At 41.1% G+C, this 24,345-nt stretch overlaps 1 protein-coding gene across 2 annotated transcripts in view; it reads left to right on the forward strand.

Annotated features, from left to right (window-relative positions):
* The window catches only part of PRIM2 (DNA primase subunit 2), a 110,478-nt gene extending 107,852 nt beyond the window's left edge, over nucleotides 1-2,626 (forward strand). For both annotated transcript variants that reach the window (XM_066604150.1, XM_066604143.1), the window contains exon 14: nucleotides 1,847-2,626. In XM_066604150.1, coding sequence (XP_066460247.1) covers nucleotides 1,847-2,071 — 225 coding nt within the window. In that variant the 3' untranslated portion in view covers nucleotides 2,072-2,626. The remainder of the gene's footprint in view (nucleotides 1-1,846) is intronic.
* The last annotated feature ends 21,719 nt before the right edge of the window (nucleotides 2,627-24,345 follow it).

Genomic DNA, 24,345 nt, shown 5'->3' on the forward strand with positions numbered 1-24,345 from the left:
AACCAACCAACCTGGGTATTATACCAGACCAGGTGACTGGTAGCTGACTCCAGCAGACAGGAGTACCTACAGAGGGATAACTGGCCCTAAGGTTGGCAGGGAGATGAAAGGGGCCCTGCCTACAAGCAGGGTAGCTGCGCCGATAAGGGCGGCCCTGTGCTGGAACCTAGGGTCTGAGTAGCCCTGACCGAAAACAGTGATGAAGTACTGAAGCACAGACGCGAAGACCGTGCACAGAACTACAGAGACGAGAATGAACACAGACAGAAAGGAAATGGACACACATACAGCTACAAGGCAAAGGTACAAACGGGATAAACAGATAAAGTCAGAATAGACTTAACAGTCCAGAGGCAGAAGACCAAGCAGTGGAGTGACCAGAGGAAACACCAATACTGAGGCAACCAGGAAGTGGACCAGCTCAGCTTAAATAGGAAAGTGATTGCCCATTAATCCTGCAGTTGAGCTGAGAGGCAGAGGACCGGTTAACCCTCTCAGTGCCGGATGAAAACAACATAGTTTCCAAATGCACAAGAATAGCAGAATAATGATTGTGGCTGTCCGCAACCGCAAGAGGGTGTCAGACTTGAGCAGCAGACCTTACATAGACTGAACATGCGTCAAATATGTGATGCAGCAGCAAACAATTCAGGGAAGTATAAAGATCAGCATAGAGTCTAGATCACATGTAATTTTCCCCCTCTACTCTTTCTTGGTCAGACCTCATCTGGAATACTGTGTCCAGTTATGAGCACCCTGATTTTAAAAAGATATCGACAAACTGGAGCAAGCTCAGAGAAGAGTTACCAAGATGGTAAGCGGTCTGCAAACCATGTCCTATGAGGAATTGTTAATGGTTTTAGAAATGTTTAGCTTTCAAAAAAGAAGGCTGAGAGGAGACTTAATAGCTGTCTACAAATATCTGAAGGGCTGTCGCAGTGCAGAGGGATCAGCCCTATTCTCATTTGTGCAAGGAAAGACTAGAAGCAATGGGATGAAACTGAAAAAGAGGAGACAGATATTAGAAAAAAACTTTTTGATAGTGAGGGTGATGAATGAGTGGAACAGGTTACCACAGGAGGTGGTGCGTTCTCCATTAATGGAAGTCTTCAAACACAGGGTAGACAGACATCTGTCTGCGATAATTTTGTGAATCCTGCATTGAGCAGGTGGATTGTTCCTGATGACCCTTGAGGTCCCTTCCAACTCTACGATTCAATGTCAGTTTTATGCTGACAGGCATAAAACACTCCAATGCGGGAGTCTTGCAGTGTATTACTGACCAATCATATGGTCCAGTCCCATTATGATATTCACAAAAACAAAAAAAGATACTGTTAAAAATGGTGAATATTTAAAAATACAAAAGGATGTGATTGGGTGACATAAGGATCCCCCCTCCCTCCGTCTAACCAATTAGATGCTTTGCTCCACATTGGCCACAGAATCTAATGGTGTTAATTGGGTGCGATCGGTTAAATCTGGCTGCTCACCCCACTGCACACATCATTTCAACATGCACATCAAATGTCAGGAAGGTGTTAAAACATGACCAGTTCACCATTAAAATCACTACAAATCCTGAGTATTTATACATGTCTTTTGCTGCTGTAGCATCATTTTTCTTCTGAATGAGGATAGAGCCAGAAGAGCGAGGGCTGCTGTGTCACGGCATTCTACTAAATCTGTACAGATGTTATTATTTTTTACATGTACAAGAGGTAACGACAGGACTGTGAGAACCCGGCAGTACAAATATTGTTTGTGACGATGTATGACGTACATAGCCCTATTCAGCTGAGTTGTTTTTTTATTAACTTCTGTCACTTTGATTGTTTCTGCACAGGTTGATGACTGTGGGTTTTCATTGAATCATCCAAATCAATACTTCGCTGAAAGTCAGAAATTGCTTACTGGTGGCCGTGATGTCAAGAAAGAGCAAACACCCATGGAAAGTTCGCAAGCCAATCCTCCAAGTCAGGTCACATCTAGTTTATCCTCAAGTACAAATGTCACAAGCACACAGTCAGAGGAAATGGAAGACTTGGAGCAGATATTAAGTGAATACTGAAATCACTGAGCATGGCTTTTGTTGTCAGTGTATACTTTTGTGTTGTATTGAAGAAAACATTATGGGCCAGTTTTACACCCAAAAGTTTTAAGGTACTGAAGAATAAAGATAATGTATGTTGTTTCTGTACATATTGGAATCTTTTTTTTTTCTTACACTGTATAACTGGATCCTTAGAGAAGTATAGGATGGACTCTAAGCAATATCCTGTTCTTTATTGCAATCGCAATATTGGTGTAAAAGGTTTCACCAATGGAAATGTTCTGATCTAAGGAGATTCTTACCATTCTAACTACAAAATCGCACTGAGCTGAGTTTAGGATACTAGCTATGTTTTGCTCTATAAAGCACTTGCCATCCACCCTTATGTATCACTCTTCTTAGACTCCTGAAGTCCTCCACAGATCTCCTGTGCTTTTTTAAGGCATCTATTGGTACTTATGATCTATTAATCTTTCTATTCATATATGTCTGTGATTTTTTTTTTTGTTTGTTTCTGCTTTTGATTCATTTTTGTAATTGGGACTTAATAAAGTGGATGTTTATTTTGGAGAATCCCATTTCTGTTACGAGTTCTTCAACATTAATGGTGTATTCCTTATGACAGGTTGATCCTGGGCAAGACCGAAACACAACAACCTGTTTACCCTTGCTGAGCTCATGATGTATCTTGGTTAACCCGTTTAGGACCAACCACAATAAATTTACGGCGGCTGGTCCTGGGCTTAGAGCACCGCCGATAGTAAAATTACTGCGGTGCTCTAAGTCTCCTGTCTCTGCAATCAGTCAGAGGCAGGAATGGGCTATCAGCTGTTAGTGACAGCTGATAGCCCGGAGCAGGAGGGGTTTTTAACCCTTCCTGCCTTCTGCTTCCCCAATGTACATTGCTCAATGAGCACTGTATGGGGAACGTGAAAGTAAGATGTACTTTCACTACGGGAGCCTCGGGGGGTCATGTGACCTCCCGGGATTCCCTGCTACTTCAGAGCTGGAGGGTCAGACTAGACCCTGGCAGCTCTGCAGGTGACTAATGTCACCACATGGGTTGCTTTCCCCTGTAACTAGGGCTCCTATGGATGCCCCAACTATAGTGGAAAAGTGTCAAATAAAGTAAAAAAAAAAAAAAAAAAGTGAATGTCCCCCAGAAGTCTTATATGATGTCATGGGGGACACAGATAGTAAAAAACATAATTACATACATAAGTAAAGCAAAACAACAGAATAAAACAACAATACCAACAAAAACCGTCGCCGTATGCGCCCTGTAAACCAAAACCATACATACTATATATCAAAACGTCCGAAACAAAGAGGAACCCATTCCCATACTTTATTTTAGTGTAAATATAAAAATAATTTTTTAAAAATTATAAATGTTAAAAAAACGTTTTTGTTTTTTTTTAGCTTTTTACCCCCAATAAAACTAAAAAACGGGAAAAAAGTCAGTGAAAAAGATATAAAAAAAATAGTCCTATATGTCATGGAAAAAAACCCAGCAAAAATAATTTTGGTAGCTAAAGGAAAAAAAAATAGAGCAGTAAAACCGCCACGTGTAAAATCCCTAAAAAGTGTCTGGTCCCTAAGGTACAAAACAGCTTGGTCCTTAAGGGAATAATCACATACGAGTAACTGTGCTCTCCTTCATTCTGCTCATACAGGAAAAACTTTGTCTGTACTAGCTACTTATTTTAATCTATAAGGGCACGATCAGATATTTTCTCAATCACCGGTAGTCAAAAGCTTTAGCCCCTTGAATATCCTATACCGAAGCCATATTATTACAGTGCAAGGATGGCACTAGCACAGGAGTTCTGCCACACTTGTGGGTGACCGTTTTATACAGTTGACGCCTCGCTCTAACAAGCATTGGAGAAAACTCTGTGGTTTAACCCCTAAGATCCCATGGTCAATCCTAACTGCAGCATCTAAGTAGTCCTATGGGTGAGGGTCAAAGATATGGGACACAGACCTATCAAGCATATCCTGTGAATATGTCATAATTGTTAAAGTTGAGAAATCCCTTCAATAGAGGTGAATCCACCTTTGTATAAGCTATTATCAATAGCCATGCACAGCTAGTGTGGCTCTTAGGCTATATTCATATGACATGTTTGGTGCAGAATCAAAATCTAATAATACATGTCCCATTTATTTGAATGGAATGCTGTGTCGTTATCTTGATGATGCACATTTTTCTACTGCAAATTTCAAAACCATGTTTCAGAAAAAAGATATGTAATTTTCTAGTGTGGATATGCACAGAATCAGTGTTGGAAATTCCGCATAAAGAAAGTTGCCCATAGACAAAGGCTGAATCCACGTGTAGATCCACAGCAGAAATATCTGCGGTCTTAGAGGCGAAATCCGCTGTGTGAACATACCTTTACTCTGCAGGTCATTAACATTGCACATTTCTTGCTTGGTACCAACGGATTATATCTGGTCATGGGGGCTCACAGCAGTTGGGAAACCTGTGGTCAGTAAATGGAGTTCTCCAAAGTCAACATGTCGTTATAAAAGACTTTCCCCTTACTGTTACAGCGTTTATGTCCTAGCTATAACAGTAAGGTCAGTTGACTACTTATATCTTTTTCAAGTAAAATATACTTCACACTATAGAATGAAAATGCAGAAAATTAAATTATATCCTTATTTTTAGAGTTTAGGGTGTTGAAAATTCTATTGTCATTAATCAAATGGTCTAAAACAAAACTGGTTGGAATAAAAGTCGCATTCAACATGCCATTTCATGAAAAAAAGAATTTCGTAAAGCCGTTATTGTCAACCTATTTTGTTGAATGTCCATCCAAGGAATAAAGTCAGTAATGCAATTTGAAATGTGTTCCAAACTGAGGAAAGAAAACATTTGGGAAGCACTGTTCTATGGCTGATAAATGACTGACTTTATTTTAGATTTTGTGTAATGAATTATACAAGGCTCCTCTGTAGCGATGTGTATCAAAATGTCTGACTTTGTTCCCTGATGAAGGTTAAACTAACAGGAAACAATTGCAATTATGAAACAAGCTGTGGTTATTCTATATTAGCCTCATACTGAGATTCTATTGTTTAGTTGGAATATGTGGCTGTTGGTAAATATGTTCCTCAGTCGAAATGAAAAAAAATAATTTTTGAAGGAGCTAAATCCGGTATTTCAGCTGATCCTGACAAGTGGGTGGATGGAGTTCCATTAGGCATAACTTTAGATCACAACTTGAAATAAGTATTTCCAGTAATATATTGTATTTTTTTTATCTGGTATAGCTTTGATGTTAAGGTTTTGTTTTTTTTCTGTTGCCTGTTTTCTGTGTATTAACAGTCCATCCCTTGGGGCTCTTGTCCATAGGTGTATTACATCTATACTACCTACTGTGAAGGACCATATTACAGCACCCATAAACTTCTGTAAGAGTTTTCTGTGGATCCCAATTTTGTGCAGAGATATACAAATTTGCATGCATTATCTTATAAAACTGATATAATGATCCCCTTTTTATGGCTCAAAATTATTTTATTAACTGCATCAGAAATAAAGCGGCTCATGAGACATCAAAATATAGTAACAACATATTAGCATTGTCTCACTCCATGTTTCAACATTATCCAACATCCTATGCAGAATTTCTAGAATTACAAACAGATCCCCTTTTTAGATATGTATCTCATAATTTGAACAAACTCACACCCACTCTAAACAGACCTGTGATGGGAGATATTCCATTCTCAGCTCGTATGTTTTTATTCTCAAACCCCTTTTATATGGCACAGTTATCGTGCAAATCGCTTGTTAAACTGAGCAGTTTGCACAATAATTGTGCATTGTTAACACATGCAGTGAGAGAGCTATTAGCGATAAATCACTGATTTGATCTCTAATGTATAGTGACCCGAAGGGCACTACAAAACACAACATAGTCCAGACAGGTACTTCGTACCCTGAGTGGGGTTATTTTCTAGTTAGCAGTAGAAGTAATCTGCCTAGCAAACAGGGTAATGCATAAATCTGCCTCTGAAGCAGCCCCGCTTGATTGGCTGCCATCATTTTATTTCTTATTGGCCAGCCTGCCTGTTGTCAAGTATATTGTTATTGACTGGAGAAGGTGGGGTAATGTGGAGAGAGGAATGGGAGCAGTGCTGTAATTGGCCACTGTGTTCCTAAGGAGATTGAGACAGCCCGCACGGGAAGACCGAAAGGAAGTGTGCAGTTAGAAATGGGCAGTAGAAAGGAGCGGTGAGGTGAGAAGCAGTTGAAGTTATAGGTGAGGATTAGAGGAGAAGCAGTTGGAATAAGTGTGGAGGAAGAGTGAGAGTGCAGTTAGGAGCCGTCAGAAAGCCGAGTCAGCGAGAGGACTGGGGGCAAAAATAAAAGCTGGTACCTGAGGGGACCTGAAGAGACGCCACCCCGGACAATCGGAGTCCAGAGGGATCCTTCTGACAGTAGGAATAACTGGTTACTGTGACTGGGAACGCCATATTCTTCACAGGCCAAGTCAATACCCGGGATATACACAACCCAGTGGATCTAGAGTTGAACACAATCTTGGTAGCAGCTTTTTTAGCGAACTGGCGGTATAATTGCTCATAGACCGAGATCTTCATTTTCCTACCTAAGCTATTGCTGTCACATAGAACCGGATAGATAACTACCTAGCAGCATTACACCAACAGTAACAATTGCCTCGCCAGATCGGCCCATCTTTTTCCATAACCAGTGAATGATTCCCCCCCCCCCCCCCCTCTATACAAGTAAATGTCACTTTATACAACAGAGAATTCCATGCAGGAAAAAGTGTCATCCACGCTTGCTTGCAGAATAAAATATATAATCTTCCTTTATTTAGACATATTTAAAATTGCCAGGTATACACATCTCTGGACCAGACGCGTATCGGCTGCACAGAGCGTGGATTACACTTTTTCCTGCATAGAATTCTCTGTTGTTTAAAGCCCAGGGCCGGGGGAGCAGGTGAACCCGTTTGAGCAAGCAGTGGATCGTGAGATATATGAAGTGAGCAAGCTGACAGCACAGCACACTATTTTCAAGTCACTTTATACAGTCAGAATGACCCTGGAGGTTCCTTCCAACTCTACCATTTTATGGAAATTGTACAATTCTGGAAGATTCAAGTATAGTGTTTCTTGTCTCTACCACTACTCTTGTCTCCTGATTGCTTCTCTCTCCAAAAACTGTTGTGTTGTATGGCACTGACATCACAGCCCTTTTCCTTCTGTAGTCGTATCCACGTGGGAGGTGGTGATGAGTAGTACGGCAGTCACCATGACAGGAGCCGCAACTACTTCTCCTATCGTCTCACCCCACAGCTCAAGCACGTCATACATGCATACCTTAAAATCATTGTTGGTCTATAGTTGCATTGTTCCGTGTAAACAGGGCTGTTTACTGTGAATGGAGGCAAGCAGGTCATAACGATCTCTCGCCTGCTCCAGCTCCATTGACTGAGAGATGATTGCTCCTGTGTAGAAGCACAGCAGTGAACATTGCTTGGACAGCTGTCACAACGGAAGTGCCCAATAGTCATCCCGTGTAAAAGGGGCTTAAGATTGCAACAGCAACAAGCACTGCTATGGACATTCTAGTGACATCCAGCAGTACCAGTGTGAATGGGCTTTCTTACGCTCATCACATTTAGGTCCTCTGTTGCGTTCGAGTAGTCAGAGACCCTCCCTTATCTGTGTGTGCTGCCACATATGCAACAAAGTGTGATTGTTACAAGCCAATATTGTGGCTAAAAAGTGGGCTATTTAATATATTCTAATAAGGGCCTGTTCAAATGGGTATATTTGCATCCATATCACAACAGTATTCAGGCTTTTTAAATGGATCTATCAAAAAAGCTAGACATTTGGCTGTTTTTTTTTTAAGAGTAAGATTTTTTTATCTTATTTTTTTTCTTCTTGTGAAACAATGCCAGAGTTGTCATGTTACCAGCATGAAGTCTGCCTGATCATGTACACAGACCGTGTTTGTAGTTTGTTTTGGTCCTATGCTTGAACCACACATCTGTCTGGACTACTGTGTGTTTCTACATTAAAAAGGTACATAAAAAAATAAAGTTGTTAAAAACAAACTAAACACAAAAGAAAATTGCATCCTTTATAGCCGTGGGTGAAAATATATGGAGCCAGAAGAAAAATATTTCTTATTTACAACTTTCATACCACCTCTTTTTGAAGGAGACTCCATTCAATCTTCCTGCTGAGTAATCTGCTGAATAATTGATTATCTTATAGATTTCTGCTGGCTCTGCAACAATTCTTAAAGCACACATTTCATCAGAAAAAAATGCACTCGATTCTTACACAAGGCGAAAGCAGGTTTTTAAGATCTCACTTTCTTCTAGCTACCTGCTGGTTCATTCTTCTTAAATGCTAATACAGCTGTTGCAGATTGTGGCAATACTTAATCTATCTTATTAAAGGCGGTTTCCAGAACTTTATTATTGATGAACTAGTCTCAAAATAGGTCATCAATAGTTGAATAGTGGGGGTCCCACAATGTGGGCCACCAGTGATTATCTGCTTGGCTCTTGTCCCGACTGCCATTGTTGATGAAACCAGAAGCTGACCACTCTATGTACATTGCAGTGGCCTGGGTCGTTAATTGCAGGCACAGCAATGTCTCAGACCTCAGCAGTTCTTTTTCAAGCCAGCTGGTAGCTTTGGTCCCATTTTACTGTATCCACAAAGCTTTAAAAGGCCCATTGAGGTAAAAAATGTAGCTTTCCTATTTGCAGCAGTAACAGAGGCATAACTACGGGGCCTGGATCTCAATGGGGCCGAACCTCCCAACAATGTGGATACTATTAAAATTAGGGAAATGCTGTTAAGTGGAAAACCATAGTATTCTCACCTCTGTTACTCCCCTGCCTCTCTGCTGAAAAGAAGAGTACTGGTGGGTGTTACATGCACTCAGAATTAAGAGACTAGGAGAGCCAGCGTCAACATGTTCAGTGCTGGATTGGTGCCTTAATCTGTCCTTTACCTTTGAAATCTTGGAGTGCAGCAGGAGGAGCCCTCTGAAAGAGTGAAGACAGCGTAGGCACTTGGAGTGAAGCCGAGGAGGAGCTGCCAGCACCCAACACCCCCCCCCCCCCCCCCACACACACACACACACACACCTTCTGGCATTGGTATCCTATGAAGAAGTCTGCATGGAATGCAAATACCAGAACGGGGGTGGCGGGTACTTGGGTAGTGGTGCAACTCCAAGTGCCTTAGCTCTATCCTACACTGGGCTCCTCCTGCACTTCACTAATTCTGAGTGCTCCATAGGTGATATGGCAGGTCATATAAGAATATGAAGTTGACAATGTTTTGGATTCTAAGATTCCAAAGGTAAAGGCCAGATAAAGGTGCCGGTCTAGCACTGAAATGCATTGCCACGGGCTCTCTGTCTCTGTCCGAGCGTACATAACATCAGCCATTTCTCTTCTGCTGTTCTTACCAGAGGATTGTCCAGCAATCAGAGAGGTTACTGCTATAAGGACCCTGCTGAATTGCCATTTTAATATGGCCCCAGTTACCAATTTTCTATTGCTTCAGTGTAATTTCACATTGCGATATTACACTATGGAGCCCCTTTTTGCTTGTTTCTTCTGCTGCTCTGCTATCCCATTACTACTTGGCAGTTGGTCGCTGGTCATGTGCCAGCTAAGCATTTGACTACTGTGCCCAATTGGAAAAGGTTGAGGCCGGGAAATAGCCACAGTGGTCATGTGACCGGCTGTCGAGAGTGGACTGGTGGAGGAATGACAAAGGCAACTATGCCATTGTTTTTTGCTTTACTGTGAAATACATAGATAGCACACAGATGAAAATTCTAAATAAGGCCTTGCTGTGTGTGATTATAAGGAACCATTATTACTGTGTGAAGCCTACTGGGATCACAAAAGGGGAAATGCTATAATTGTTTGGGGCACTATGGATGGGGAGGGGGGATTATGTAAAGGGTGCTGGAAAAGCAAAGAGCCAAAATGCCTGTGTCAAATTCTGCAAGTTGTGTTCTGGAGAGGTCATCATGAAGGTCTACTCTCATGAAAGCAAAAAGAAACATAAGTACATCATTAATTATATAAAATGTGTCCTATACACCACATCAACACTAAGCTACTTAGCCCCTCCAGTTTTAGAAGCAGACATACCCGCTAGTAATATGTTGTTTTGGCCTTGAAGACAAATTACAAAAAACCTACCAGTGTGCCAATTTTGTTGATTGACCATTTCCAAGGCACAGTTGTCCAGTGGCCAACTATCTGCCACTGTGGTCCACTTTTTGTTTCGGCTGATCATATGGAGCTTCGTAAGGTAATGGAGGAGCACCTCCTGGAGAATGTGGATCTTATATAATATGTGCATTATAACTTTATAATGCCACAGAAATGACCCTGTTTTCATCTGTTCTGTTCTATGAAAAAATATCTTGGGTATTTTTTTTATTTCTATTTTTGAATATGTAGATTTTTAGGCAGGGCCCATGAGAAAGCCTTTAAAGCAAAATATTATAGACATAAACTGATGCTTTCACCTTGTTTTCTTTTGTGGGAGGAGAAAATTAAAGTACTGTAAGTATTGTATGCAAGTTTGCAGAGTGATTGAACTGAGACTTGAGAGCCATGGCAATCTTCTGCAGGGACCTGCTGAGTTAGATGCTCTTAACATTGGAGTGTATTGTTTCTAAACTGCTGAAGTTTGAAATAAGTGGAATCTTATGTCTTCAGTAGTACTTGGGGATTATCTAATTATATTTTCCTCCTTGATCAGAGTTTCTCAGATGCAAGTAAATGTTTCAGTGCCTCGGAGGCATTGGATTGTAATGTGAAGCTTGCCAGTTTTAACACCAGTCATTTAAAATAAAAGACTGTATCCCAAAACTTTCAGAGATGTATTACACTATATTCCCAAAAATCTGTCTATGAAATGTGTAACACAAACATTACACAGCATTGCCTCCCCCATGGGAAAGTTTGATACAGAAGCTTATCGACAAAGCACAAAACTGTAGATGTTCAGCTGAGATTTCCTTTTTAATGCCACAGGCTTCCACTTGTGTGTGATTGTCTATGTCTATATTTCTATTAAATGTAGTGACATATAGAAATGCATTACTCATGCGGGTCTAGGCTTTTCATACTATTTGTTTTTTGAATTCACCAGAAGACTAAAGATAACTATTTATCGCAGTATGTATTCTGCCACACACTAAACAAAGACTGTTAAAAAAAGAAACTCTGGTTAATCTTCAAGGAAACAGTGGCTTGCGGCGTATAACGTGCTGGAGGTCTGACATCTTAATTCTTAACTTTAATAAACAGTAAAACAAGTAACTGAAACAGTCTCTGGATCTGCTTTATACATCCCATAATTTGGAAGATGCACTCTGGGGATAAACAGACAGCCCGTCGCAAATCTAACTTTAGGTGAACCTCCAATACATGAAGGATTATTTGGCAGCGATCGATAGGTTGATTGACAGTAACAGTTCTTTGTAAGACAGCAAATAGTCCATGATGTATGAGACATACAAGCGCTAGAGTCCGTGTCTTAGACCTCCAGTGCATAAAGTTGTTCTTTGTCTTTCGTCAGGCTCCTCAAGCAATACAGTTTTCATCTTTCCGCATAGCTCACAGACTGGATACAGGCTCTTGCCTCTGGGCCGTTCCAGGCGGCCTGGTACAGAACCCAGCTGGCAGTCATTGCTTTCTCTTTAGCATGCAAGGCCATGCCAGGGTGCCTGGTACAGAATACTCACTGGCAACCAATCCTTCATTCTCACATTCTCCTTCATTCTGCTGGCGTACTTTGCTCTCACACTGCAAGCTATCACTTTATCTATGATTGGGTTTATCTAGTCCCCAGTACCTTTGGGAACTTTCCAACCATGTGAACTCCTGGTAGCCAGTCACAAAAATAGTATAAATATACATTAAAAAAGGAACCAAAAGCAGTAACTGTAAATGACCACTAGAGGTCAGCCTTTGTCCACAGTTTAACCCCTTAGTGACCGCCGATATGCCTTTTGTCGCCGGTGGTCTATGTATGAAGAGAGATCATGGGGCTATCTCTGTTCATACATCCCAGGTGCCGGCTGTTTCTTACAGCCAACATCCAGCTGCAACAGCCCTGATGAGACGCACGTGGCTCATCAAAGCTGTTAACCTTTTAATAGCCACTGTCAATTCTGCGATGAGATTGCAGGGAGCCATGCGTGTGTCATGGCAGCCAAGGGCCTTCTAAAAGGCCCCAGGGCTGTCATGGCAGAATGCATATCCACCAATCCCCGTGGGGTGGCTTGATAGACTGCCTGTCCGATCGCAATATGATGTAAGACTATGACATTGCATCATACTGCAGGAGCGATCGAAGTATCACAAGTTGTTGTCCCCTGTGGGACTTTAAAAAAAAAAGTAAAAATAAGATCAATAAATTTTTACTAGTTATTAAAAAAAAGTATTATTAGTTAAAGAAAAAACCCTTTTGCCATATTTGTAATAAAAGAATCTAAATAATAAAACAAAAATGCCTGTTTAGTATCACTGCGTCCGTAAATGTCTGAACGTCATCAGAAAAAAAAATAAAGAACTCCAGAAATGCGCTTTTTTGGCCATCCTGTCTGCAAGCAAAAATACCATAAAAAGCGATCAAAAAGTCGTATGTATTTCAAAATGGTACCAACACAAACTACTGGGTGTCCAAAAAATAAGCCCTAGTACAACTATGTTAACAGAATATGCATATGTTTTTTTTCTTCATCGCTACTCCTCTTCCTTTCTCTCCCTCTACTATTCAATGCAGCCGGTGTTTTAAATTATATGGTAAAACATAAATAATGAATATCATCCACCGTGGTTCAAGAGGTTAATATAATTTTGTGGAATGTCTGGGTTATGGGGGACAAAACTAAAAGATACGCTGTTTTTTTTTCATCTATTGAACAATTTCAGTCAGCTATTGTTTGTCTATTAGGAAGACACTTAACAGGCGACACTGTACACCTGCCTCACGATTCTGTATGGATGTTCTTCTCTTTCTATGTACTTGAGTTATTTGTGTGGAGTAAGAGTTCTAATTCTTCAAAATATCTATTTTAAGCGTGAGTCATCTTTTATAGATTCTATGGGGAGATTCATTTGTCTTAAATGTATCATTGTGCAAAATAACTATGTTTTGGCAATATATTTGCCCTCCATATTCTAGCTGTTGTATTAGGAAGGTGAAACGGATGTCACCAATATATACTAAATGCTCCAGAGAGCTGGTCTGCGCATGCGCAGAAGACCGCGGCGGCGCGAGCACGCCAGAGAAGCCCCATTCAACAGAGCAGAAGACCGCACAGCGCAAGCGCGTCTAATGGAAGGAGAAGGCAGCTTTAGTCGGCGCCATGGAGACGGGGACGCCAGCACCGGAGCAGGTAAGTGAATAACTTCTGTATGGCTCATATTTAATGCACGATGTATATTACAAAGTGCATTAATATGGCCATACAGAAGTGTATAACCCCACTTGCTGTCGCGAGACAACCCCTTTAAGGTATAGGAATCATCATCTTTTGTTGCAGCATTGAGGTCTGATAATTTTTTGGTTATAAAGAAGGGTAAAATTTTGGAGACATTTTTGTTCTATTTTAAAAACGTGTATTCTTCTAAGTTAAGTGTGGATTGTGAAAATCTATATGAATATTTGGCTTGGGTGCAATTATCAACTTTGATGATCAGAGAGCGATGTTAAAGGCTCCTTTGACACTAAATAATTTAATAGATGTAGTAGCGCAACTTGGATGATCTTCCAAATGAATTTTTTAAGCATTACCAGGATATACTTCTGCCATACATATTGATGTGTCAGAGAAATTTCTTCGTACAGCACCAATCAGGCCCACCCCAATGCCCCGCTGCCGGCGGTAAAGAAGAGACACCACACACGGGGGTCTGGTATAGTTCCTCACATGGGGACATAACTGCACACTTTATTACAGATTACATGGGGTCTTATACCCTTTGGTCACATGACTAGGAATGGGTAATGGTCTCATTGGCTCAAATTCACCGCATAACCATATATGTGAAGTCCGCATTTCCAGCTGAGGCACTGATAGTTATATACGTAGTTGAACAGTCGTTATCTTGATACGGCACCTCTGGGAAAACAGCCAAGCACGCGGCTTTCGTATCCGATTCTTCCTTGAGGTGTTCAAGATACATTTTGTCTTCGCCTTGCAAGGCCTTTGGAATATCTGATGTAAGGCGACGTATTAAGTTTTTCATACTAGATCATAGAGTTAGTACATATAAAAATAAAGTTAGTATATATGTAAAAACAAAGGCACATAATTTATATATATATATATATATATATATATATATATATATATATATATTCCAGTGTTTCTTTTCTACCTACAAGGATATATATATTTCCTTCTCAGATGGTGTTTACTTCCACCATCATTGAGAGATGCTATGATTGCCTTAAGTCCTAAACAAGGGAAGGATTAGTCTCTTTCTGATTCCTATCATCCAATCTCTATAGTGATATCGCTATCTGAAATTCAATGAGTATCACAATTGTATTTCATATATTGTACTCCGTTAAAATTGCTTAACAAGGGTATTAGATTAAACTCAGACTGTCCAAAATGTTACATTGATGGTGCAGATTTGGGATTGTGTAAAATTGCATGAATCTTGGAATGGCATATTAGAGATAATAAAAAAATATATCTTGTCAATATTGTTCTCGGGGCTCATTCACACAACTGTGATTTCACCGCATATTATACACAGTCGTGTGATATGCTGTGAATGGAGACAATGAAAGTATATGGATTTTCATTGATTCATTCATAGTAGTGTGTAAACACTGCGTGTAGAAACGTGCGTCAAAAAGATTGCAGCATGCTCTATTTCACTGCGTGTCACGCAGGCACAGCCCTGTACTTTTCTATGGGTAGCATATGCAACGCTGTGTATAAGCAGAAAAAAAGCCATAATGCTCATGACAATGTGTGTAAGATACGCTGTCATGTGCAGTGCACCTGCTGCCATACACGGCGATAACCGGCTCACTGCTGGCTCACACAAGCCGGTAAAACGTTGCGTGATCCACACAGCATTTTATGCACATGATGAATGAAGAAGCCCTTGATCCCAGAACTTATACAAGGGGGTGCTGATTAGTCTTTGGCTTTACCCAGAAAGAAACGAGATAGGAAGATGAAACTTTACATTTATTCCACATACTCTCCACTGATGTCAACACACTTCTTACATCGGTATTCCAAGTTCTGTAAGCCTTGCAAAAAGAAGGATTTCGGTTGTGCCCCAAATCAATCATGCGTAGCAGCCATGGCATCAGAGATAACTTATCAGCAGCCCCTTGTATACTGGGTAGTGTTGATGGACTTGATGGGTGTATTCTTTTGGGAATTTATAGAGCATTGTATCAATTACTGAAGCCGATTAATGCCCGTTGGATGCAGCTTGCCCCCACCCCCACCCCACCCAATAGTAGGAGATTTTGTCACAAAAATAAGAGACATTATATTTTTGGGAAGGGGGAATATATCATAAAAGAGGCTGTTTAATTAAGTTTGAGGAAATTTGGGGAAGATGGATAGTTCATAGTGCTAGGTATGTTGAGGTATCGTAGAAAAGTTGATGGGAATTGGAAGGTTCATTCAGAGAGGTGAGAAGGTGGAGAAGAGTAAGACCACTCTCACACATGCGTTCACAAACTGCCATGTCCGAAGCTGTGGCATTTTACCGTGATTTCGTACAGCATTTTGAATGCATGTTACAGTATTTGATGGTGTTTTTTAACGCACCCTATCATTGAGATGAGTGTTCAGGTGCATTAAAAAGCGCTAAAACAAGCGAAAATAGAGCAGACAGTGCTCAAAAATTGCAGCATTAGAAATGCCGCGTTTGAGCATTGGTCTGTGAAGATCCATTGAAATCAATGGGAGTGTTGTAACGCAGTTAGCGCAGCATTTGAAACGCGGAGCTAATCAGAGTAATCAGCGGGCTGTGTGAAGAGCAGCCTTTGTTGTTTATTCTCTTTGTATGTGTCGAAATATTTTTCTTTGTTTCTTTTTTGGGGGATGAGGGAGATTATGATTTGCTTAAATATAGTTAATATGTTTTTTATTGTTTGAGTGTAGTAATGCTATTTTGTATATATATTATACTTAAGTATGTATAAATGGGTAGAAATAAAGGGATAAACATGGCATCTTTACATCTTGGGAGAAGTAGAGTACCACACTGATAGGGGTTGGAACGACGCGTTTCGTGCAGCTGCAGCATCAGTTCATTTTACCTTCTGATTTGTAAAGCGCTGCAGGATATGTTGGCGATACATAAATAAGGATTATTATGGTAGACTGTAAGAGTGCACAGCTGACATTGCTGGGAGGGGGTGCAGCATGGCCTCACTGTCATTATAGTATGAGTTGATTTTACAGCTGCCCAGCACACTTACAAATGACTGATTTGTGAATGTGCTATCCTATTCAGCACACTTACAATTCAGAAATTTCTAAGTCCGCTGGGTGGGATCAGGATTATCTGATATCTTAAAATGACAGCGAATCCATGACAATGCTAGCTACACTCAGAACACATTTCTTGCTTGCACACCCACCCCGTAGCTACCATGCATACACTGGGTATACACATACACTTGTCACACAGAATTCAATCTCAAAATCATTGGTGAACAAACAGGTATTAACCATAACACTCTGCCCCGTGTGGCGCAGAGTGTTAAGGCAGCAGAAATGCAGTCCTAAACTCTTGCTCGCAACCTAAAGGTTGCAGGTTCAATCCCCGCTTGTTTCAGGTAGCCTGCTCAAGGTTGACTTCCATCCTTCCAAGGTCGGTTAAATGAGTACCCAGCTTGGGGGGTGGTAAAGATGACTGGGGAAGGCAATTGCAAGCCACCCCACAAAAATAGTCTGCCAAGAAAACATCACAATGTAACGTCTCCTTAGGAGTCAGTCATGATTCGGTGCTTGACCAGGGGACTATGTCTCTACCATTAACCATATGCTGACTTTCTGAGGTATACTTAGTATGTTAACTGAGAAAGCTCTTGAAATATCAGCTAAATGTTTCCACAGGGTACTTCAGCCAAAAGAAGGTCAAAAGAGTGTCCACTATAGTCCGTAAACTACTAAGAAAAGAGATTGGAATAGTGTAGTAGAACATGCTACCCCAGTCAGTGGTATCCAGTAAAAAGTGTGTATGTAATCCCATTAAGAACCTGTTATCAGTTCAAAAAGTGGATGGACAAACAAAAGCACAGAAATTGTGATAAACCCCAAGCACTGATTAGGCAAAAATAAGTTTCCAGCAGTTAGGATTTGGCCCAACACTAGAGATGAGCTAGCGTACTCGCTAAGGCAAACTACTTGAGCGAGTAGTGCCTTATGTGATTACCTGCCCGCTCGTCTCAAAAGATTCGAGTGCCAGCGGGGAGCGACGGGGGGGAGATCTCTCTCTCACTCTCTCCCCCCCGCTCCCCCCTGCTCACTACCGCGACTCACCGCTCTCCCCCACCGGCACCCGAATCTTTTTGAGACGAGCGGGCAGGTACTCGCATAAGGCACTACTCGCTCAAGTAGTTTGCCTTAGCGAGTACGCTCGCTCATCTCTAGTCAACACTGTAAATATTGGGTTTTTGCCTGAACTTGATGATTTGTCAATAAAAGTTTAAAAACTTATAAAATTCTTAGGCTACTCTCACACACAGTTTTTTACAGTGTTTAGCATGGCATTTCAAATAACGTGATGAATGCTGTAAAACGCAGCATTCGAATGCTGTCTGCTGTATTTTAGCACGTGACAGCGCTTTTAATGCGCAATTGCATAATTGTACTTCTATATACCATAGAAACATCTGACTAACAGATCTAAAAACATTGAAGTTGCAGACTTTGACCAACATTTTTGTCAGTCTCAACTTTTGTATACTTTAAACAGAGGCTATAAAATTATTTGAATGTAGACGTACACGGATTACACATGCAATGGTTACACACACTATAATCACACGCATGTAGTGGTAATGTACACACTGATTACCTACAGCAGCCAATCACACAAATTCATTACACACATGCAACTGGGTTGCAAATTGCAAATGCAGCAAGTATTTTACAACAAGATCCATGACAAAATTTCAGGGTTTGAACTATAAAATATCACAAAGTATACAAGAAGGAACCACCTCCCATGCCTTAGAAAGAAAGTAAAAATGCTGACCACAGCAAAATTCATTTACTGTGTTGTGCACAGTGACACCCAAGTCGGCAACATTTTTTCTTATTGCTTGAACAAAGATGACCCCGATAAGGTAGATGAATGGTGGAAAGCACTGTTGAATGATATTATACATGAAGTCGTGGCTTGTATAAATTGTGCCTCATTAAACAAGTGGAATAAAAAATTGATTCCAGCTAAGATGAAAATGTTGCTGCCTTGCCAGGATTTTTGCAAAGTCACAGCAAAAAATACAACATGAAAATACACAGGACTGACTTTACTGATTAACTATCCCGTGCTGTTTGGCTTATATTATCACCATTATCAAGGCTATTTCAAAAGTTTCTTACAACTTTCTCTGAGCTGTTAAAGTTGTTGACACCCTCATTTTAAGAATGATGCATGATAACTAAACAATTAGTAACAGCACACAAGAGAATATGCCTGTGTTGTGAAGATGTGGCTGATGTGTGCTAAAGAGAATGCCCAAAATAGTGGGTTACTGCAAAGAGCAGGGGTTGATGAGGATGAGGTATGTGACTTCACCACGGTTGGTCAATACATTGGTGCATAATGTGGACGAGCTGCCATTACTGCTCCATGTGTTGCTGGAAAGGAGGAGAATATTGCTGAGGAGGACGCTACTGAGGGCTTGAGTGTGTACAGATGTGATACTATCCCTGTTGACTGCCAAGTGGTCCACCTGTGAGTGTGCCTGAGTGCTGCTGGATGTGTAATGCCGGGGAAGAGAGATTACTACCATTGCCATATGCTCTTGCCACCATGAAAGAGGATGCCATCATTACATGGGCTTAACTCTTCTCTTCACTGCTGACCTGTTCAATTTAGTTACGTCTGATGTGCCTGTAGATGCAATGAGTAGGCCAGACATGGAAGTAGTCGTCGTTCCAGTTTTACCTGGCCCATTCAATGCAGGCCAGGGGATCAGCTGATCACCAAGGATTCGAAGTGATAGACCCCTGCTGATCAACTATTGATGGCCTATCCTGACGATAGGTCATCAAGAGTAAATGTCTTGGAGACCCCCTTTAAATAGAAGTTGTTACTATTACTTAGGTTCTCTTTAAAGACCAACCTATTTTGACATTTAAGACTGTAGGATAGGTCATCAATAGTAAATGTCTTGGAGACTCTATTGAAATAGAAGTTGTTACAATTGCTGAAACATTCACAACTTTGTCTGATGCACAGTCAGGGACCACCCACTGGACTTTGAAGCTTAGGGAGAAGTAGTTTAAAAGAATAAAATACAAGTAAGGGTAATTCCGCACTCACGTGTTTTCTGTTCCATTTTCAGACGGAATTAGGAACTTTTCATTTGAATAGGTGTCTTCACGTGGCCTTTTTTTTACTCGAACATATAGTCTATTGCAGCATTTGCATCTTACTTTTGTCTGATTCTTAGCGGGAAATAGTGCATGTCAATGAGAGGTGTCCCATAAATCGGACAGCACATGGATGGGTTGTTGCACCTGAGAATATCGAGCATAACTTTTTCAGTGTCCGTGTGCATGCCCCTAATACTGAATCTTTTTTCCCAAAACTATATACTAATCTGCTCCGCTTCCTCCTATAACCTGCTGCCCACTGTTTGAGGTTATTATATATGGACTGATTTTATATTTTCTCACTCCATGGGCAGATTCCTGGAATATTTTTTCAACTTGTGTATTGGATTTATTTGCATTTAAGAATATGTTGTGTTTATATTTTAAATTTTGCGAGGTCAGAAGATAGAAATTAACACTACAAAACAGCGTTTCTCTGACTGCTGCAGAAGATAATTTGTGAACTGTGAATTTTACTGAAGCATAACTGCCGAGTGAAGTGTTTAGCTGGCTTGCGTCTTAATGACTTTATCTTACATTAGTAAGACATTACATTCGCTCCTAGAGACCAATTTTCACACTAAAAATGGTTTCACACACAGCGTTTTGTGTAAAAACTGCTTTTTTTCTGCATTTTTAACTACTGTCTTTTCATGGCAGTTTTTCGGGAAAAATTTTGTGGACAAATGTTAGCTGGAAGTCAATAGGGGAATATTAAAAGCGCTATAAACAGTATGTGTTTTTTTGCTCTCTGGTGTTTCCCAAACACAGCATGCTCTAGGGATGGATTTTTTTTTAGGAATTTTGGCACTTTTTGGTTTTTCTCCTTATAGCTATCCTTTCATTTTTTTGTCCTTGGTATTTTCTGTGGCATTTTTCACATTAATTCATGTGATTCAATGAGCAACATCAAATGATCTGTGAATTACATACTGCCACAAAAAAGGCATAAAAAACATACGATTGTGAAAAAAACCCATTAAAAAATACTGTAAAAACTTTAGAAAAAAAACACATTTAACATTTTTTTTTTTTAAAGACGGACATTTTTACATGTTTTTTTTATTTTTTCAAAATAGGACAGAAAATAATTCTCTGTGTTAAGGAAGCCTTGCAGTGATTTGTAAGAGGAAACAAAAGCTGCTGCGTATGCCCTGGATGACGAGAGTAACAAACAGAGAAGTCCTGAATTGTATAAGACCCGATATATCACTGGAGGGCAAGATGACCAGGCTTTGACTCATGTATTTTGGCCATGTAATGCAAGCAGAGTCACTAGGAAAATCTCCAATGCTTGGACAGATCAGTGGCAGAAGAAGACCGGACCGTCAAAGAACACAATGGCTGTTGATACTGGCATGGATATCACACAACCAAAAGAAGCAGTGCAAAACCGAAAAACATGGGGGGAGCTCGCCTTTAGGGTCCCCGAGGTTCATGAACAACTAAATGGCTAACAACAACAACTATATGGATTGGCTTTGCAAACAAAATTTAAGTAAGAGGCTGTCTATGTCTACTACAGATTTCCCGGTGGCTGACAAATCCAATTTGGGATATGCAGATCCGTCCACAACGATTGCACGGTAAAGGTTGTCCTGAATCCAGTGCTGCACTGTCCTGTTTTTTTCTCTATTCCTTCTTGTCTCCAAGAGTAACCCGGTGAGTGTGCTCAAAAGAGGAGGCAGCTTGTTATATAATGGGCCTTCCAGCTCTGTAATCAGAGGCTAGAAAAGACAACTCATTGTGATCAATATGACAGGCTACAAGGGACTTTTTCACAGAATCCTTATACCTCTTCTTCGGTGCCTGTCTGTTTTGGTGACCAGTTCTGAAAATCTTGAAAATAAGCCATGCCCGACGTAATTATATTTTCAACAGCATGGCTTCAATACTGGTAATTTCTCCTGGTTGAGGTCTTAACCCTTTACAATCCATTTATTTTTTCTCCTCTATTCTCCCCAGCTCCAAATAAATTTGAGCTGGGGAGAATGGATGAGAAAAAATAAATTTTCCCTTTGCCCTCCTGATCTGACAGAGTTCAGGAGGGTGCAGGTGGTCACTACACCGTAATACTTCCACATTCTCCCTTCAGCCTCCTGGCTTGGCGATCATGTGACAGCTGTGGTCAGGTGACACCGGCAGTCACATGATCGCTGGGCGGAATCTCCGTGCATTACATAGCGCTAATTGAGCGCTATGTAATGTGTAAAGGAGAAGGCAGAAAGGATTAAAAACCCTTTCTGCCTTCTCCTCGGGGGGTCCTCGAGGACCAGTGCAGGAGTGCATTTGCACCTGGGTGACAGAAGATGTAAAGGGAAGAGAACCAGGGAGTCTAGTCCTAAAGTGCCACACCCCAACAAGTTTGCAAAGTTGACAGATGAGGGGGATGCCATTACAGAGCCATCACCACTGCAGCACGACATGCCCTCTGAATGCCAGGAAGATGACTGTTCCAGTGAGAAGGGGACGGGGAGTCCAAGGCAGGTTAGACAGGTCCTAGTGCTGGGAGACTCAATTATAAGGGAGATGGATAGGGTAATCTGCCACAAAGACCGGGATCGTCGAACGGTGTGTTGTCTTTCTGGCGTTCGAGTTCAACATATCGCGGATCGGATTGAAAGATTACTGGGAGCGGCTGGTGAGGATCCAGCGGTTGTGGTGCACATTGGCACCAATGAACAAATTAGAGGTCAATCGAGGGCCCTCAAAAATGATTTCAGGGGGTGTGTGGCCTAACCTGCAGACCGAGCAGATGTGCTGATCCAGGGTTCCTCAGCCAGGAAGGAGAAATCATCATTCCCTGGCTTTTACAAACCTTCAGACACCTTACTCTACATCTCACTATAATCCCTGCAGGATTAGGCACACATAGAGTGCTCCACGATTGTTCTGGATGCATTTTGCATTCGAGGCCTAGCGCCGGGGACTAAATTTTTGAGCCGGCAGGTAGCGTGCAGTGCGGCGGAGCTCTGTGTGCCGTGAAAACAACAAAAAACAATTGGAGGGCAGCAGCAGAGTCGTCCTGACGGGCTGACCTGAGGCAGATGTGAGGAGACACTGTTGGAGGATAAAAGCTCCGCTTGGACCCATAGACTTCACGGCGTGCTGAAGCAGAGAGAAAGGAGACAGCTGGACGGTTGTGCACAGCACTGGTGCAGGAGGTCAGTACAAAAGACTGTGAGAGACACTACCCTGTGGGGCATTAGTAGTTTCACCAGCCTGACTTACTGGCAGCTTTGAAAGAGAAAAACTGCACTGATCCTCCATATTAAGCAGACATGCAGAAATTTCTATAAAAAAAAGAGCGTGCAGTCACCAAGCTCTATGTCAAGGCCACAGTCAATGCAGCACATGACAGAGCAAGCTCCTCAGGGTTCGGAGTTGGAGAGCGAGGTCAAGGAGGAGGAGAGCGAGTTGGGGGCACAAATCTCTAAATTATTTCTTCAGAAAGCTCTTCTCAATGTTACCCAACCAATAATGACTGAACTAGCTGACATTAAATCCGAGCTCCAACATATAGGACACAGAGTAGAAGACCTTGAGGGGTCATGCTCTGCAATCATTAAAAATGCAAAAGCTACTTCTCAAGTTGTAGATTTCCACCGTTCATTTCTCGACCGTGCTCTCACACTTATAGAAGACTAGCGTACCCGTCGCGTGTTGCCGCGAAGACAGACATACATACATACATTCGTTTTTATATATCTAGATAACAACCAATCACAGCGCAGCTTTCAAGTTACCTCAGCGGTATAATATATAACAACCAATCACAGCACAGCAGCTTTCATGTTACCTCAGCAGTATAATATATAGCAACCAATCACAGCACATCTTTCATGTTACCTCAGCGGGATAATATATAGCAACCAATCACAGCACAGCTTTCATGTTACCTCAGCAGTATAAGAAATAGCAACCAATCAGAGCACAGCTTTCATTTTACCTCAGCAGTATAAGAAATTGCAACCAATCACAGCACAGCTTTCATTTTCCCTCAGCATTCTCAATATCCAGCAATTGTCTTGCGAAACGTTCGGCGGATGCATCATTTTGTAGTTGAACACGCATCCCGTTGCACGTAATGCCTTTTGCTTTTGTGCTTGAGATGGAAATCAAACGATCTTTGTCTGGGGGGCATAACTGTCGACGATGCTCGCAGGATAGTTGTACTATGCCAGTAATCTTCCCAGGAGTGTACTCAACAACTTCCCAAAGTTTCATGGCGATTAGATGAATGGTGTAGTAGCTCAAAAAGGACAGACAGACAGACATACATTCCTTCTTATATATATAGATGACATCAGGAAGTGAGAGAATTAGATTTCGTACGTAAAATTTGGACACTAATTATTTTGCGCTTAGAATTGAATAATTGAGTTGGGACCTATTAACTTTTCCTATTTATGACATAATCAATGCTCGTGCCAAATTTCAAGTTTCTATGACATTGGGAAGCGAGAAAATTAGATTCCGTATGTAAAATGTGGACGCTAATTCTTTTGCGCTTAGAATTGAATAATTGAGTTGGGACCTATTACCTTTTTCCTATTTATGACATAATCAATGCTTGTGCCAAATTTCACGTTTCTATGACATTGGGAAGTGAGAAAATTACGTTCCGTACGTAAAATTTCGACGC

This window comes from Eleutherodactylus coqui, chromosome 1, assembly GCF_035609145.1.
Source record: "Eleutherodactylus coqui strain aEleCoq1 chromosome 1, aEleCoq1.hap1, whole genome shotgun sequence".
NCBI lineage: Eukaryota > Metazoa > Chordata > Amphibia > Anura > Eleutherodactylidae > Eleutherodactylus > Eleutherodactylus coqui.